The sequence below is a fragment of the Brachyhypopomus gauderio genome, chromosome 12, assembly GCF_052324685.1.
Source record: "Brachyhypopomus gauderio isolate BG-103 chromosome 12, BGAUD_0.2, whole genome shotgun sequence".
Taxonomy (NCBI): domain Eukaryota; kingdom Metazoa; phylum Chordata; class Actinopteri; order Gymnotiformes; family Hypopomidae; genus Brachyhypopomus; species Brachyhypopomus gauderio.
In genome coordinates, this window is record NC_135222.1 from 6,312,169 (window position 1) to 6,328,768 (window position 16,600).

The 16,600-nt window shown below is 41.8% G+C and overlaps 3 protein-coding genes across 4 annotated transcripts; all 3 read right to left on the reverse strand.

The window, feature by feature from the left end:
• Positions 1–14: 14 nt before the first annotated feature.
• On the reverse strand, positions 15–3,644 carry mrpl4 (mitochondrial ribosomal protein L4). The gene is made up of 9 exons (XM_077024658.1): positions 3,494–3,644; positions 3,155–3,236; positions 2,751–2,919; positions 2,212–2,263; positions 1,459–1,576; positions 1,197–1,303; positions 593–702; positions 436–509; positions 15–283 (listed from the first exon to the last, which is right to left on the reverse strand). The coding sequence occupies exons 1-9, from the start codon at positions 3,539–3,541 to the stop codon at positions 138–140; spliced, it is 906 nt and encodes a 301-aa protein (XP_076880773.1). The 5' UTR covers positions 3,542–3,644; the 3' UTR covers positions 15–137.
• A 293-nt stretch (positions 3,645–3,937) lies between these two features.
• c12h6orf120 (chromosome 12 C6orf120 homolog) lies at positions 3,938–5,893 on the reverse strand. Of its 2 annotated transcripts, none has more exons than XM_077024659.1 (2): positions 5,754–5,893; positions 3,938–5,092 (listed from the first exon to the last, which is right to left on the reverse strand). In XM_077024659.1, exon 2 carries the CDS (start codon positions 5,066–5,068, stop codon positions 4,490–4,492), a length of 579 nt encoding a protein of 192 aa, XP_076880774.1. In that variant the 5' UTR covers positions 5,069–5,092; positions 5,754–5,893; the 3' UTR covers positions 3,938–4,489. The 2 variants fall into 2 exon arrangements, with proteins under 2 accessions (XP_076880774.1, XP_076880775.1); XM_077024660.1 differs by having other exon boundaries at positions 3,938–5,088; positions 5,754–5,876.
• Positions 5,894–12,614: 6,721 nt separating this feature from the next.
• LOC143528778 (keratin, type I cytoskeletal 19-like) lies at positions 12,615–15,919 on the reverse strand. Its single transcript, XM_077024661.1, has 8 exons — positions 15,343–15,919; positions 14,996–15,078; positions 14,712–14,868; positions 14,288–14,449; positions 13,990–14,115; positions 13,130–13,350; positions 12,980–12,993; positions 12,615–12,885 (listed from the first exon to the last, which is right to left on the reverse strand). Exons 1-8 carry the CDS (start codon positions 15,814–15,816, stop codon positions 12,836–12,838), a joined length of 1,287 nt encoding a protein of 428 aa, XP_076880776.1. The 5' UTR covers positions 15,817–15,919; the 3' UTR covers positions 12,615–12,835.
• Positions 15,920–16,600: the final 681 nt, after the last annotated feature.

Sequence of the window (16,600 nt, forward strand, 5' to 3'; positions counted from 1 at the left end):
TGAGTGAACGCGTGTCACCTTGTCAATTGTGGTGATGTTTTTATTTATTGGTGTATATTTCCATTGCCTGTGAACTGTGAGACAGGAATGAGTGACAGATCACTGTTTATGAAATAAATTTTTTTTATACATTGAGTTCATGGCAGGTCACTGTATGGGAGTTTGAAAGGGTACAGTGGTGTGAATCTGGAGTCATGCCACAATAACTTCTTCTCTAGAAACTTCACTGCCTCCAGAGTGAGGACCAGACCTTCGTGTTTCAGCATGCTGTGAACATTCAGACCTGTAAAGTGAGAAGAATTTCATGGGAGGAGGTGTGGGGACATGAAGGTAATCATTGGTTGTCTTATTAAAATGCATGTACAGAGGAGAATTTGAAAGCAAGAGTTTGACACCATAGGAGTGTTCACTGTAACTTTGTAAGCACAGGCTTACCTATTGCTGGAATTATATTCACTGTCTTCAGGTTTTGTGTGGCTTGAAGAATGTTCTGTGGAAATTCCTCCCCTCTGAAAAAGATAAAAACAAGAAAGGTTGATGTTTTGGCAAGTCAAGACACTTAAGAAATAACCTGCAAGTGGGGTATACTCACACATCCACAATCAGAACCGAGTCCCCCCACTGTCTGTGACTGATGAGGTCCTGTAGGTAGTGTGGGTCTGGACTGGGGATCTCTAATGAGTCAACGATATGAAGATAATCCTAAAGGAAAAAACAGCTTCATATTACATGTATACAGAATACAGACGTATGGAGTTTAAGGCAAAATTCTACTCCCTTTGTACTCCATATATATTTCCTAGATACCATAAACATATTCCATTTAAAGTAAATATGATGACTTCCATTATCAAAAAAAAAAAAAAAAAAAAAAAAAAAAGCCTAGTGCAGGGGTGCACAACATATGGAGGGCCCGCCAGCTGATAAATAATTTGGACCGCCTTCTGGCTTCGTGCCAGAATTTGAACGACATAATACATAATTTGTCTCCATTTTACACTACACCCCCCCCCCCCCCCCCGCAATTTAACAATTTAAACTCAAGCCCTTCAACCAGCTTTACATTTATTTTTGGCCCGGCTCCTCCTTCAAGTTGTGCATCCCTGGCCTAGTGTTTCACTAAAGGATGAAACATTAATTTTAATCACAACTATATTGCCAAAGTTTTTGCTCCTTAGAGATGAGTCTTTACTCACCTGAGTCAGTTTGGAGGTCAGTGCTATTTTGAGTCCTTGTACACGCACCTTCATGGGCAACATGTAATAGTAACTGGTAGGTCCCCTTGGACCACGAGCAACTCCCCCTTAAACAGAGACAGCTCAGATTCAAATACTCGTATTCCAGACGTCATTTAGCTGTACACAGTAGCAGTAGTTGATCACATAAAATACCAGGTATCAAGCTGCAAGGCTGAATGCCAGTGTGTGTCTGGCTGTGTTAGGTAAAGGACGATCTCACCTCCCCTCCATAATGGTGAGCGAATGCTTCCATGCCGAGCGCGACCACTTCCTTTCTGTTTCCATGGTTTCCTGCCTCCTCCTCTAACCTCTGCCCTACTCTTCACCTTGGCATAGCTCTGGAGGTTAATAAACACTATTAATAAAACACTTATCAGCAAGATCAAACTGCAGTGTGGTTGCACCTGCCCTCTGAATTAGTATGAGGTCACTCACACTCAGGTATACTTGACAAGAGAATGAAGCCATGGCCTTAAAATTATTATGTTTCTGTTGAAGCAGTATTTTTGTGTGTGTGTGTGTGTGTGTGTGTGTGCATGCACACAATACATTTTTGTAAATGTCACTACAGACTAAAGTATGTGGACACATTCTAATATCAGAGTTTGGGTGTTTCAGCCACACTCAGCCAACCGACGTATAAAATCAGAAACACAGTCATGGAATGTCCACCGTCCAACACTAATACGCCTTCTTATCCAACAGAAGTGCCTGACCTCACAAATACTGAGGTCCCAGAGACACTCCAAACTCTACCCTAACCCAGAAGAGTAGAGACCGTCACACAGGACGCAAACACAAATTTTCGCCCATGGTTTTGTAATGGGCCAACCAACAAGGCCCCACGGGTATAAAGGTCAGGTGTGCACATACACTTGATTATATAGTACATACATTTGAGTTAAGTGGTTCTGTATTCGCCCTTGATGTAAGAATTCATTCAGTATTACATTAGTACTTGATGGCTACTTACAATTCTCTTGAAATTTCTTTGCCAGACCTCCACAGCATGGAGTATGTCAATTCTTGGACATGAAATGAATCAAAATAAATAAATGAAAGGCTAAAGCATCCCTATACATGTTTTTACTTATAAACACAATATTTACTTACAGTAGTCTAGATTTTGAAAAACTGTACTTGTGAAAGTGTAAACCAACTGAAAAAGAAATCTTCTAAAAGCTTCTAAATTTGTCTAACCATTTCAGTACGGCAGTATTGCTTTTACCCGCCAAGTGCAACTTTAAACATTTTTTAAATAATAAGTAGAATCAATTTATATAGTACTTTTTCTATAGTGCAGCTCAAATTGCTTTTACATATCAACAGACAGAGCACACACATGATAAAGCATGTATGAAATATTAAACCTTATTTGATCTGTAGGCCTATCTACTTTAAGACATGCTTTGAAAGTAATCACTGAGTTTTTGCACACTATAGTAATAAATGATCAATCTGCATATCGATGCAAACATGCAAAAGAGAAAAGGCTAGAATAGCGCGCTTTACCTCACAGGCACAGAGAAAACATTAGGGTGAAGGTCCACAACACCTAGAGGTTCTGTGTCGCGACTTGTTAGTGAGTGCAGCCACGTCTGGAGCGGGGCGAGGTCAGCTGGAACATCAGGCTCACATCTGCGCAGCACTGGTAGATCAGAGATGGGTGGAAGGGCTCTCTCTGGAACCAGCGAGGAGAACGGAGGAAGCAAGGCACACGAGGTCAGGCATGTGGCATCAACAGTGCTTTATCTAAAGTGATCAAGGTCTGAACCATTGAAAATAATTTAAAAACTCTGGAAGAACCTTCCGATATCTAAAGAGGCAATGACCAATGGCAATTTTAAACAAAAACAGTAACATGGCAATTATGCATTAAAGAAACACATTACAGGATCGTCTGCAGAATAACTCACTTTCACGTGGAGCTCCTATTAAATTCGGTGGGAGTCGTAAATTTGAGGGAAGACCGCTTTCTCCGGACAAGGAGGAGATAAACTGATTTAGGAAAACAATCACCGCATGGTTAGCAAACCATTAACGCTGTTCATCTGACCTGTAAATGCACATATATTGGTGCTGACGACTCAATGCCATAATAAAGTGGGAGAGTGGGGGGGGAGAGGGAGAGAGGGAGAGATGGTGTCACATCACGACAGCTCTGCTGCCGTGCACCACCTTAGCCAAATAGCACCAAATAGTGTAGCATCACCTAAATAAAATCCGCTGTTTTTTCCCGTTGTTTGCTTACTTACGCGCTTGACCGTGTCACTTCCACACCTTCCTAACGCAGCTCGAAACATGGTCCTTTATGAGATAAAAGTTAAACTACTGCAGCAGTAACCGCCACATGCAGCATTAGCCCTCCAGGCGGAAGGTCGCAGCACGGCTCGCTTCCGTCCTGGACTTATGACGCAATTTCTTGTTTTGGCGACTGAATTATACGTTTCACGCTTGGCAAAAGGGAGAAAGTCCTCTGCACAACACGTTGGAGTTCAAAGTGTTTGTTACGTTTCGTCTCTTCGTACTGTTTTACACAAGAAAATTTAATTACACTAAATATAAACTTTGACTACATACAGTATTTTAAACGGCCTGAATAAAAAAATAATAAAAATAGAAGATAAAACTACTCTACAATAACTCGTCACAAGGCTTAATGCACAAAATGCTATGTCCAAATCTTGTTAACGGAGAGATTATAGTTTGCACAAGTGATTGCCTTTATTTCAAAATGTTACAAACATTACAGTTGCATGAGATCATTCCTTTCCATGTCATTGAAAGGATATACAAAAGGCACAGCTGTGTTTTCCAATCCAAAACATATATTTCTATGATTGCATAGTGCTCAGAGCTCCAGCAGATTCAAAATGACTCCTTACATTATAAATTGGCAATGGTTTTGAGCACAATATAGAAGACTGCTGAAAATGAACATCACAAACTCTTTATACAAAAGGAACTGGGTATGTAGATCAATCAATCAAGTCAAATTTGCATATGTACGAAAGAAAACACCAGCAGGGAGATTAGATCACGTTTCAGTTATTTCTGGTGTACCATGTCTAGACTTAGACAACAGAACAAAAAGAAAAAGCAAGAGAGAGTGGAGTCTCTATATAGACATACAATCTTTGTATTAATCTTTTCTTCACTGTTATATCAGTAATTTTACCACATTTCAGTGCCCCTTCCTAAAATGCAAATTCTGATGGCAAAATGTTACAATGGCAATGATCACATCTTAATCAAAACAAAATTTCAAGTATTATTTTAAGGATGCCAATAAGTATTGTCCAGAGAATGGACTCCTCCTCCTCCAACACTTCCTCAGGGCCTTGCTGTGGGTGCTTGGGCTTTCCAGGACTGTCCTCAGAGGAGTAAAAATCTTTGTGAAATGGGTCCTCTGCCAAAGCTGTATGATCATAAAACACCTTCATCTCAAACTCACTCTCCAGGTAAGAAGGGTGTCCATAAATCCCAATGCCCACAGGTCTGACAAAGTCCCCAGGAACCACCACCACGTCATAGCCACAGGTGACTGACTGAAGTTTATACGTGTCAAAGTCTGGTCGCAGTGTCTTATCAGACACATAGAGGTCAGCATCTCCCTTCAGGCTACGCATATGAAGGACAATGCGGCCGTCGTGATTGAGACGCAGGTAACTGTAGTTGCCGGCACCAACATGGCCCTGGACAACATGAAGCAGGACCCATTCTTCAGGCACAGCGATCTCCTCAGAAGCATGATAGAAACCTCTGACCTGGGAGAGGAGAACCAGCAATAACAGGAAACCAATGCTTGGCACCATGGTCACTGTCGTCATCCGCCAAACACATCTGTGACCTGCCTTAAAAAATAAGAGAATTATTGCTCATGCCAAAATAAAAACAAACAGCTATTTTCTGTCATATTACCCAAAAATTTAATGGATGATGCCAATTTCCCCTCATTGAACCCCGAAAGTGGGACTTTCCATTACACTTCCCTTTGAGAGCTTGGGCTGTAAGTTGACACTGCATGGTAGTTCAGACTGACTGCTCAGTTTGTGAGTGCTAAAAATACCTGACTTACTTCCAACTTGGACGTAGTCTGCGAATTAACCAGTGTTTCAACAATTTCACATATATACACTGAGAAACTTGTAATTAGTCAGCTAGTTGAATCCGTAACCAACCATATATACATATATAAAAACCTGTCCTTCCAAAGCTTACTAGAAACAGCTGGTTATTAACTAGCCAGCTACGATTTGGGAAATTAGTCAAGAAAGTAGTTCCGACTGTCATACTTTAATAAGTTACTGTTTTGCATCACTGTTATCAACATCCCTGAACATATATGGTAATGTTAAGGTTACTGTAGCCATGTTAGTTAGCTAGACATTCTGTTAGCTAGCTACCTAGCTTGCTAACTGACTAGTAACGTGTTGAACACGATCACAGCGACCGTTAAACGGCAGTGCATTTCACTAGTTTATTATATGTCATTAGCTATGAAGAATGTCTTACCAATGCATTTTCAAAAGTAACTCATCAGCCTTTGACGTGCAGTGAAAACACAATCCCTAACGTGAAGTTCCTCTCTCTTCTTCTTTACTCGCACTGGCAGGTTTACGAACCCCAGGCGATTACCGTCACCTACCGGGTGAGGTGCGTTATTAACCTCGTACCCTTGTGTGTCTATGCGCTTAACATTATACTTTTTACATTTTTTATCGTACCCCTGACCAAATGATCAAATCTTCGGAGCACGCGAAATTACATTTTCAAGTTTTATTTTAATAGGTGAAAAAACAATCGTCGGTTGACGTTTATTTTTCTGGGAACCCAGAGTAAGAAACCGTTAGCCACTGTAACTCTAACTTTGTCCACTAGAGGGCAGACGCCGTGTAGAAAATTTAAAAGTCGTGCAAAGCGTCTTTGTTTCCGCCGGGCGCAGTGGCGTGCGCCTGTAATCCAAGCTACTGGGAGGCTGAGGCTGGCGGACCGTTTGAGCTCAGGGGTTCTGGGCTGTAGCGGACTATGCCGATCGGGTGTCCGCACTAAGTTCGGTATCGATATGGTGCTCCTGAGGGAGCTCAGGACCACCAGGTCGTCTAAGGAGGGGTGAACCGGCCCAGGTCGGAAACGGAGCAGGTCAAAGCCCCCGTGCCGATCAGTAGTGGGATCGCGCCTGTGAATAGACGCTGCAGTGCAGCCTGGGCAATACAGCGGAACTCAGTCTTTTCTTACTAGAATTGGACTAATTATAGTGGAATTTCATTTGACTTCTAAAGTCTGAACTCCCAAACTAAACGAATGTATTGTAAAATAATCTCATTGCAACGATTTAACTATTCGTCCTCATAATTTACCTTAAATATCAGTAAATGAATGGGCGAATATGTTAACCTTTTTCATATGTCACTGTTGCAATGCAACTATTCTATTCGTCAGAACAACACTGCCTCCTATTGGAAACACAATAAAACTGCATCCTACCTTCCAGCTCTTTATGAGTTCTCCGAGGGTAGTTGCTAATCACGACCAATATATTACGTTGCAACTGTGTGAAGGACTCTTCAGATTTCCTTTCACACGTTACACTGCGGACACTTTTTTGAGAGAGTTTTTTTAAGTTTATTCACAAAGATTTATTAAAATGGAACAGAAAAACATTATGTTAGCAGTGTTGGGTTACTTTAAAAAAGTAATTCGTTACAGTTACAAGTTACCTTGTTTAAAATGTAATTGTAGTGTAACTTTTCTGATTACTTTTGAAAAGTAATGTAACTAATTACTTTTGGATTACTTTTTGATTACTTTAAGGTTTAAATGAGTATTGTCCCATGATCAACATTTAATTTTTGAGAACTGACAGTGTGAAACTTAAAAGTGTACTAAGCTGAGAGGGAATTGCTGACAGGCAATCACAGGAGATCCACAAGAAGAGATGCCTGCACCAGGCATGTAAGATTCTCAGACTACTGTCATCGGGCCGTACTCTTTTCTGCTCCTCCCCCAGGCTCTACCATTTTCACAGTTTGCAGACTAACACAAGCAGGTTCAGATACCACTTCTTTCCCACAGTGGTCACCTTATTGAACTCTTCCCAAAGACCATTCTTTCCTTCTCTATCCATACCTTACCATCCACACAAAATCTGAACAGTGTTCCTCTTCAATCCACATCTGTATAGCCCTATCTACAGTGGTATAGGATAATCTGTATATTATCTGTATGATTCCATCTGTATTTATCACATTTATTTATATCATATATTTTTCTTTGCCCTGTGCATTGTGCTGCCATAACTACATTACACACACATGCATTTCCCTAGGTAATTTATCTACTCTGCACATATCTATTAACCATCTTTACTTACACTAGCTGTAAATAACTGCATTGTATCTCTAAATACTGCATTCTATACAATCTGCACGTGTTGCACTTGATTAGATACCAAACTGCATTTCACTACTTCATACAAATTTCATTTAAATATGTTGCTTGTCGAACGGTAGGCTCGCTTACAACCTCAATACTGGTTGCCTTCTAGGGTTGCCACCTGTCCCGGTTATCCCGGGACTGTCCCGGTTTTCACCTCGCTGTCCCGGTTTTCCCGGGCTGTCCCAGTTTGTCTCGGTTTTCCTTCTTTTTAATATTCGGTCCCAGCAAAAAAAATCATTTAATGTCCCGGTTTTCACTAAGTTAGTTCAAACGACTATTTAGACTGTTTCTGCACACTTTAAATCCGTCTGTTTTTTCTCGCTGTGTCCATTTTACGTTCGCCCCCCGTCAACAATTTACGTTCGCGTATGACAGAGTGTCCTTGTTTTTTGTCAGACCTAGGTGGCAACCCTTCTGATCGGAAATAAACCTCCAAACTCCGAAATTTACACAAAGGCTTGGCATAATCACAAATAGTTGCCGATGGTGGCACATGGTTCACATTTATTGACAACACGAAAACAAAACAAATGCTCCTTAAATGTCCAGTGAAGGCGTCTGTCATTGCTGCTTGAGCTGAAACTGAACCGCGAGCTTGCTGCTCCAGCACAGAAACAAGCGGGAAACAGCGATATAGGGCGCAAAGCAATAAAAATATCATTAAATATTTCGCAAAGGTTTTTGTTTATATTTTAAAAATGTAACTAAAATTGTAATTCTTAATTTTTCCAGAAGTAACTGTAACTGAATTACATATTTTCTCATTGTAACTGTAACGAATTACAGTTACACTTTTTTAGTAATTAAATTACGTAACGTCGTTACATGTAATTCGTTACTCCCCAACACTGTATGTTAGTAAGCCTATTACGTTTAACCTTCAGAGTGAGGAAGAAACCGTTAGCCACTGTAACTAACTTTGTCCACTAGAGGGCAGACGCCGTGTAGAAAATTTAAAAGTCGTGCAAAGCGTCGTTGTTTCCGCCGGGCGCAGTGGCGTGCGCCTGTAATCCAAGCTACTGGGAGGCTGAGGCTGGCGGACCGTTTGAGCTCAGGGGTTCTGGGCTGTAGCGGACTATGCCGATCGGGTGTCCGCACTAAGTTCGGTATCGATATGGTGCTCCTGAGGGAGCTCAGGACCACCAGGTCGTCTAAGGAGGGGTGAACCGGCCCAGGTCGGAAACGGAGCAGGTCAAAGCCCCCGTGCCGATCAGTAGTGGGATCGCGCCTGTGAATAGACGCTGCAGTGCAGCCTGGGCAATACAGCGGAACTCAGTCTTTTCTTACTAGAATTGGACTAATTATAGTGGAATTTCATTTGACTTCTAAAGTCTGAACTCCCAAACTAAACGAATGTATTGTAAAATAATCTCATTGCAACGATTTAACTATTCGTCCTCATAATTTACCTTAAATATCGGTAAATGAATGGGCGAATATGTTAACCTTTTTCATATGTCACTGTTGCAATGCAACTATTCTATTCGTCAGAACAACACTGCCTCCTATTGGAAACACAATAAAACTGCATCCTACCTTCCAGCTCTTTATGAGTTCTCCGAGGGTAGTTGCTAATCACGACCAATATATTACGTTGCAACTGTGTGAAGGACTCTTCAGATTTCCTTTCACACGTTACACTGCGGACACTTTTTTGAGAGAGTTTTTTTTTAAGTTTATTCACAAAGATTTATTAAAATGGAACAGAAAAACATTATGTTAGTAAGCCTATTACGTTTAACCTTCAGAGTGAGGAAGAAACCGTTAGCCACTGTAACTAACTTTGTCCACTAGAGGGCAGACGCCGTGTAGAAAATTTAAAAGTCGTGCAAAGCGTCGTTGTTTCCGCCGGGCGCAGTGGCGTGCGCCTGTAATCCAAGCTACTGGGAGGCTGAGGCTGGCGGACCGTTTGAGCTCAGGGGTTCTGGGCTGTAGCGGACTATGCCGATCGGGTGTCCGCACTAAGTTCGGTATCGATATGGTGCTCCAGAGGGAGCTCAGGACCACCAGGTCTTCTAAGGAGGGGTGAACCGGCCCAGGTCGGAAACGGAGCAGGTCAAAGCCCCCGTGCCGATCAGTAGTGGGATCGCGCCTGTGAATAGACGCTGCAGTGCAGCCTGGGCAATACAGCGGAACTCAGTCTTTTCTAGAAACATCGTTTTAGTAAACGATGGCTCTTCCCAGGAAATGTGAGAGCTGAGTGAACCTGCAAATGACAAAGAAATAAGCAAGAACTGATAAGATAACCACGTATGTCAGGTGCAGGCAGCTGTCGCTTTGTTTTTATAAGATAAATAAGATTTTTTATTACCATATTCATTATGCTTTCATATTGCCGTGACCCCACATTTTTCATAGGATGGTGCCATAAAATGTATACCACGTTTCCAAAAGAGCTATATATCCGTCAGCACGATACTGCCACACCTTGAAAAAAATTAAAAATGCATCTGATATTCCAGCAATCTACGTGTTCACCGAGGGTAGGCGCTCAGGTATCATAGTAATGAAGGATTCTTAAAATCCTGGGCATTCTTTGAAAACAACCATTTATTTAAATCTGTTTACCCGTAAACATTTACAGGAAAATAGTAAGATATTAACCCATCTGTGCAGTCAGAACACACACACACACACTAGTGATTACTAGGGGGCTGTGGATCACACGTGCCCAGAGCGGAGCACTTTTTGTTTATTAGTTTATATAGCAGCTAAAATTATTTGTAGAAGTCAAATTTATTGTATTTGTATAATGGTTTCATTAAAACAAACTTCTGCCTTATAATAACGTTGTTTAAAAGCGGAGGACAAATTTCGATCGGGGTGTAAAAATCACAATTGACAAAATATGGCACATTAACCATTAACTTTTGGAAAGTAATATTACTTTAGGCGTACTTCAGTTCTACATCAATTAATGTAGTATGCTGTTAAATTCCCCCTCATAGGTGTGGTTGACAGATGGAGAACAAGAGATGAGTAGTTAGTTGTAATGAGGAGCTACAAATCAAACTTATTTCGACATCAGCACCTTAATTTATATAGTGCCAGTATATTGCCACACCCAAAGTCACTATGCATAACCAATAGAATATAGAGCACAGTATGAATAAGCTTAGCACAGACCAGAAAGACAGAGACAGGACCTGCTGTAGAGACACAAACTTACAACACCACAAACACGCAGACACTGTTCGAAGAACAATGAAAACAGAAGGATGAGGTATATGTCTTGAGCAAGCACATGAATGATGGGCGGAATGAACGTCTGAGTTATTCTGTCCGCCTCTCGGGCTGGATGTGTGATAGTTGCACCTCTGCCTGTCACAGTTGCTGTGTTTTGCAAAGCACTTTGTAAGTCGCTCTGGATAAGAGCGTCTGCTAAATGCCGTAAATGTAAATGTAAATGTCACAATAACTCTGAACAGTGGCCTGATTACAATGTTGACTAAAGTTAAAATCGTGATTGAAATGTGATTTTTTTTAGCCTTCATAAAGGGAGAATCTGGTTACTGTTTCCAACTTACAGAAGGTTTGGGCAGACGTGCTCTATTCAGTGGTGGGTTGAGATGACTCAGCCTGCCCCAGGGCTGTAGAACATGACTCACTCGCACCAGCCTTGAAACGCTTAGAATAGATGTCCAGTTTGGTGTCTGCTTTTTCCTAAAACAAGTGATTATTAACACAGTTCCATTATACAGAATCTTTCAATCAATGTTTTTGTATTCATATTTTAATTTGTGTCTTGTATTTTGTGAATTGTCCTAAACAGCAAGTACCTGCCACACCACGTGTAAAGTTTAATTGCAGAACCACCTTTGATGTATTCTACCTTTGTAGATGATATTTGAGGTTTGCCACAATTGCCACTGTAGATCTCTAGGGAAAAACTTTGATGGAGAAACACATACTTAAAATGTCTGCCCCTGTTTACACAGTCACTTCTAGGCTAGCCATACATGTACAGACACCAGACATACAGGTTTGTCCTGGCCTGTTAGGTGTGCTATTATAGTGTTATTCAGTGAAAAGCTTTGTTAAGAGAACCCACATTCTCAGTCTTTGTTCAACCAGAATCAACATCAGTATAACTTAATTTATTACAGTGCCTCAGGCTACAGAAACAATACTTTTATTTAAAAATATATTTCTGTTAGTTGGTCTAGGTGTATGAATCGTAAAATGCCCTGAATTTTAAGTTCAATAATAAATGTAAATGTATAACTGAATATAATATATGCTTTATGAAGTCTGTAAGTCACAGGTGCAGATAATTAGGTGAGCCATAGGTACAGTCTGTCTGTGTTTTTGTCTTTTTCTCTTGCTCGTGCTATGTACTTTGATATCTGTCACTTCCTGTCTTCCTTTTTCTATGTAATCATAACCTTTTATTGAGGACAAAGAGCACTGCTGATAGAAGGATGATCAACAAGGACTTGGCTCCATTTACAACCTAACCCTTGCTTTTCTGCTCAATGTTTTTTGTGATGAAACCGTCTCCTGGCAACACCCTATGGGGTGAAGAGGGGGTTACTGGGGGAGGGTGGAGGAACAGCCGACTGCAGCGTGTTGAGGGCAGCGGAGGGAGGGTGGAGGAACAGCCGACTGCAGCGTGTTGCAATGGTGCCTTAGTGCCTTAGTAGTTGAACAGTTTGGCAAGAGACGCAGAATTTGTGACTAATAACTGCCTTTTTTGTGACTGCCTTTTTTCTCTTTTTTGTGCATGGGTTGAGAGACTTCTACTGCTATGATTTCAGGAAATGTGCATCAAGTATGGAAAGTAACTTGGCATTTGAAGAACTTTTTAAGTTTTAATTATAGTTTGCATAATCCGATGTATTATGCCCGGTATTGTTTTCACTTTAATTTTGATGTGCATGTGAAGTGTGTATCAGAATGAAATGAAAGCTTGCGGTAGTCACTGGAGACCCAAAACAGTTGCATTATCGCCAGCAGCTTTATTTTCAGAGACAGGTTTCTCACACGCAACAGTCAGGAGATGCATGTTCTCCATTATCAACTTTCCTTCAACATTCATTTTCAACATTCATTTCCTGGATTTTGTAACAGTTTTTTTTGGCCTGCCCCATTCCTGTTGGTGGTGACCCCCCCGGCAGCCTCTTTGCAGTGTGAGTGTCTCAGAAGGTCGTATGCTCTGCTTAGCTGACACGCACTGTTTTAGTGACAGTGGTGGTGGTGCTGGATCCACCTGAAAGAGAACAGACAGGTCCGTTTATATTTGCTCAAAAGTTCTGAAGAACAATCCTAGTCCAATATCTGCAATGAGGAGAAATGATAATTACCTGAGCTGGGAATCCTGAAAAAGGAGGAGACAAAGATAAATTATTCATTTTATAACAGCAAGGGTTAATTGCACTGGATGTGATGCTGTTCGTTATCACGTTTTTGTGTTTAGGAAAGGCGTTTAAAGGCATGTATGACAGTGGCTCTACCTGGACTCCTCCTTTTCCAGGAGGCTCCTGTAGGTGGCGATCTCCTGCTCCAGACGGGTCTTGATGTCCAGAAGCATGTTGTATTCCTGCCGCTGCTGCTCAATGCTAGCTCTGACCTCAGATAACTCCAACTCTAGTCCGTTGATCTGGTTCTGGAAGCTTGCTAGCATATTACTGTAACGTGCCTCTGTATCGGCTAATGTGTTCTCCAGTGCTGCTTTCTGTAAATAAAAGACACAGAGGTTATGGGAAAATTAGGCCAGGGGCCTCTGTTTCAGAGTGTTTATTGTATTTAACTTTGGACAGGAAGCCTGGATGTTAAGATACACAAAGGCACTAGAAATAACACTCTGGTTTCTATTTTTCAAGAGTCTATTCTTTGGTTGAACATGGCCTTCCTGCTCTTACATGAATTTATCTCTTTAAGTTCAGTGGCACTTCTCTCTGTCTTATGTCAGCATTGAAATATGCTCTCTTTAGAAGTCAAGAATCGACCTAGTCCAGAACCTCCTTTTGAAGTGTCCAGCAAGATTATTCATGCGGACAGAGAGTTTCTTAGTAGCAGAACTGCACAGGGGATATGCAAGTCCACACTCATGTGTCAAAACCATTTAGAAGATCTTTTCACTTTCACCCCATAATGCCTCCTCTACATTCTTTCCTGCATGTGTATGCGTCTCTGGGATGTGTTTGTGAACTTTGCCTTGGTATCTCTTCTTGTCTATTTCTGACCAACCTCCTCCCACACATTTCATCATACTCCCCCTCTCTCTTGTTTTCCCATGTGCTCTATGACCTGTTCCCTCCCTTCCTCCCTCCCTCTTTGACTCTCATCCACCCTGAAGGCGTCCCCTTCTCACCATGCTCAGCTGTGACTGAAGCTCTATCTCCAAGCCCTGCAAGGTTCGTCTCAAGTCTGTCAGCTCGGTCTTGGACGTCTGGATGGTCTCTGTGCTTATGGCCACCTCTTTAGTCAGCGCTGTGGACTTGGGGAGGAATATACACATCAATTAGGAAGGATTTTATCCATAATCTAATAATCATCAAAAATGATTATTAGGGTTTATGGGTTTAGAATTGTCTGAATGACATGGAAAGCATAAGTTGACGTTTGACTACTGTAATATAGTATTCAGAAATAGGGTAAACCCTCCTCACCTTCTCATTGAACCAGGCCTCTTGATCTCTGCGGTGCTTGTCTGTGATGGCCTCATACTGACGGCGGATTTCGTCCAGAACCTTGTTCAGGTCCTGCTGAGGGGCAGCGTCTACCTCCACATTCACGGTACCAGTCAGCTGAGATCTTAGAGCTGCTAGTTCCTACAGAAACATGCGCAAGGCTTTGAATGATTACAGATGCTTGACTTCATTCCTTCATTCCTTTGCCAAAAAAATCTGAAAATCAGTCAGATGGATTTTTAGGAAGCCATTTTTTCAGCCAGATTCTTGGCACATTCTTGGACTCTCAAGTTGAAGAAGTTCATGTACACTACAAATCATCAATGTGGTTTTTTCACATTCTTTTGCCATCTCAAAGCAACAATAGTGGCTCAGTTTAGTGCAGATGTGTCATGCTACCAACCTCCTGGTGGTTCTTCTTCAGGTAGGCCAGTTCATCCTGAAGACCTTCGATCTGCATCTCCAGGTCGGCCTTGGTCAGGGTGGTCTGGTCCAGTAGGCGGCGCAGGTTAGCAATATCGGCCTCCACAGATTGACGCATCATCAACTCATGTTCATACCTGGTTAGTGGAGAGAAGGGATTAATGCCAATTTGACCTCACAAATACATGTGAATATGAAATCAGGACATGTAAGCAGTAAAAACACAATTTTTAAAGAAGGACAAGAAACCTTTTCACATCTTACTTTGTTCTGAAGTCATCGGCAGCCAACTTTGAATTGTCAATCTGCAGGAGAATGTTGGCGTTGACGATGGTGGCTTTCTTGATCTAAAACAGAATCGATTATTAGACATTGACATTACAAAGTATGTATTAGGCAAGATAAAGCACCAAACCTAAATCAGATGAGGATGCCTAATATCACAAAGACTCTCAACCAATCATTACTATGTGTTCATCTATTATCTCTAAAGTTAGTTATGAGTTTCAATGTTTCACCTTTATATTTCTGGGCTGCGCATAATCATGCACTGTATAGAGTTACCCATGGTCTCACATTAAGAGCTCCCCACCAATTGCCCCTTACTGTACCTTGTCCTTCAGGTCGTTGATGGTGACCCAGTATTGGCTGTAGTCTCTCTGGGCAGCTGGTCCTTTCTTGTCATAGAACTCTCGAATCTGCAGTTCCAGTTTAGCATTGGCAGCCTCCAGGGAGCGCACCTTGTCCAGGTAGGAAGCCAGACGATCATTCAAGTTCTGCATTGTAGCTTTCTCGTTCATGGTGATGGAATCGCCGTCCAAGGCAGAAGACAGGTTGAAAGCATCTCCCCCATATCCACCATACCCACCACCCCCACCCATGGCAGCACCAAGTCCACCAAACCCAGAAGCAGAGCTTCTCATTATGGATGAGGACATGCGTGCACCTCCAGCACCACCATAGGAGACTCCAGAAACACTGTAGGCTTTAGGTGCAACCCGATGGGAGACCATTGTGGAACCCGCAGGGCCGCCGCCATACACACTACGCCTGGTAGTATAGACCTTCGAGGATACCACAGACATGCTGGTAGCTTGGTGTTTGCCAAGAGGACTCAGGAGAAAACCGTCTCGGAGAAGTTACTCTGAACTGGAGTGTCCTGGAGTGTGCAGAAGGGTGCAGCTAGATCCAGCGACGTCCCTTCATATAGCCCAAGCCCTGGGGCGGATCCTGTAGTCTCCATTGGTGTTTGTGAAGGGGAGGGAGGAAAACTGCGTCCACCCCAGTGAGGAAAGTGCTTTGGAATGTGGGTGTGTGTGTGTCTGTATATGTGTGTGTATGTGTGTGTGTGTGTGTGTGTGTGTGTGTGTGTGTGTGTGTGTGTGCCTCGTGCAGTCTCCTCAGAGATGAGATTACAGACAGAGCAATTCAATGTGACTGTACCAGTAGGTTTACAACATGCTTTGAGAAAAAATGTTTCATGTGTATGTTTGTAGTTTTGCATGCATGCCAACTTCCCCTCCTTGTTACAAATCAGACTGGATCAGACTAGAGTATTGTCAGTATTCTTTAGTAAAATTAATTTTTTTTATTATTTCTACATATAACAAACCACATATGTAACTTATGGTGACCTAATGATCATTTTGTCTTAAATGCTGCCTTTGAGAGGATGCTAAATCCCATTTCACTGTTGTTACATTGTTCTTGACACTGTTTCTTCAGCGACAATAAAGACTATTCTATTCTATTTTATTCTATTCTATTCTGTTTTAGTAATTACTACATTGGCTGCTTAAATAAATACGACAGCAAGAATGAAATTGAAAAACAACTTTTCGCAAGAAATAGAACAAACTCCATTTAGAG

Bases quoted from the DNA above. Each gene is read 5' to 3' on its own strand.
- mrpl4 (XM_077024658.1), bottom strand. From the start codon at position 3,541: ATGTTTCGAGCTGCGTTAGGAAGGTGTGGAAGTGACACGGTCAAGCGC. The intron at 2,264-2,750 runs GTAAAGCGCGCT...TTCATGTCCAAG, and splicing joins GTTTTCTCTGTGCCTGTGAG to AATTGACATACTCCATGCTG. The intron at 703-1,196 runs GTGAGTAAAGAC...TTTTTCCTTTAG, and splicing joins TGACCTCCAAACTGACTCAG to GATTATCTTCATATCGTTGA.
- c12h6orf120 (XM_077024659.1), bottom strand. From the start codon at position 5,068: ATGACGACAGTGACCATGGTGCCAAGCATTGGTTTCCTGTTATTGCTG.
- LOC143528778 (XM_077024661.1), bottom strand. From the start codon at position 15,816: ATGTCTGTGGTATCCTCGAAGGTCTATACTACCAGGCGTAGTGTGTAT. The intron at 15,079-15,342 runs GTACAGTAAGGG...ATTCTGTTTTAG, and splicing joins TCAACGACCTGAAGGACAAG to ATCAAGAAAGCCACCATCGT. The intron at 14,450-14,711 runs GTTGGTAGCATG...ATGTTTCTGTAG, and splicing joins TGAAGAAGAACCACCAGGAG to GAACTAGCAGCTCTAAGATC.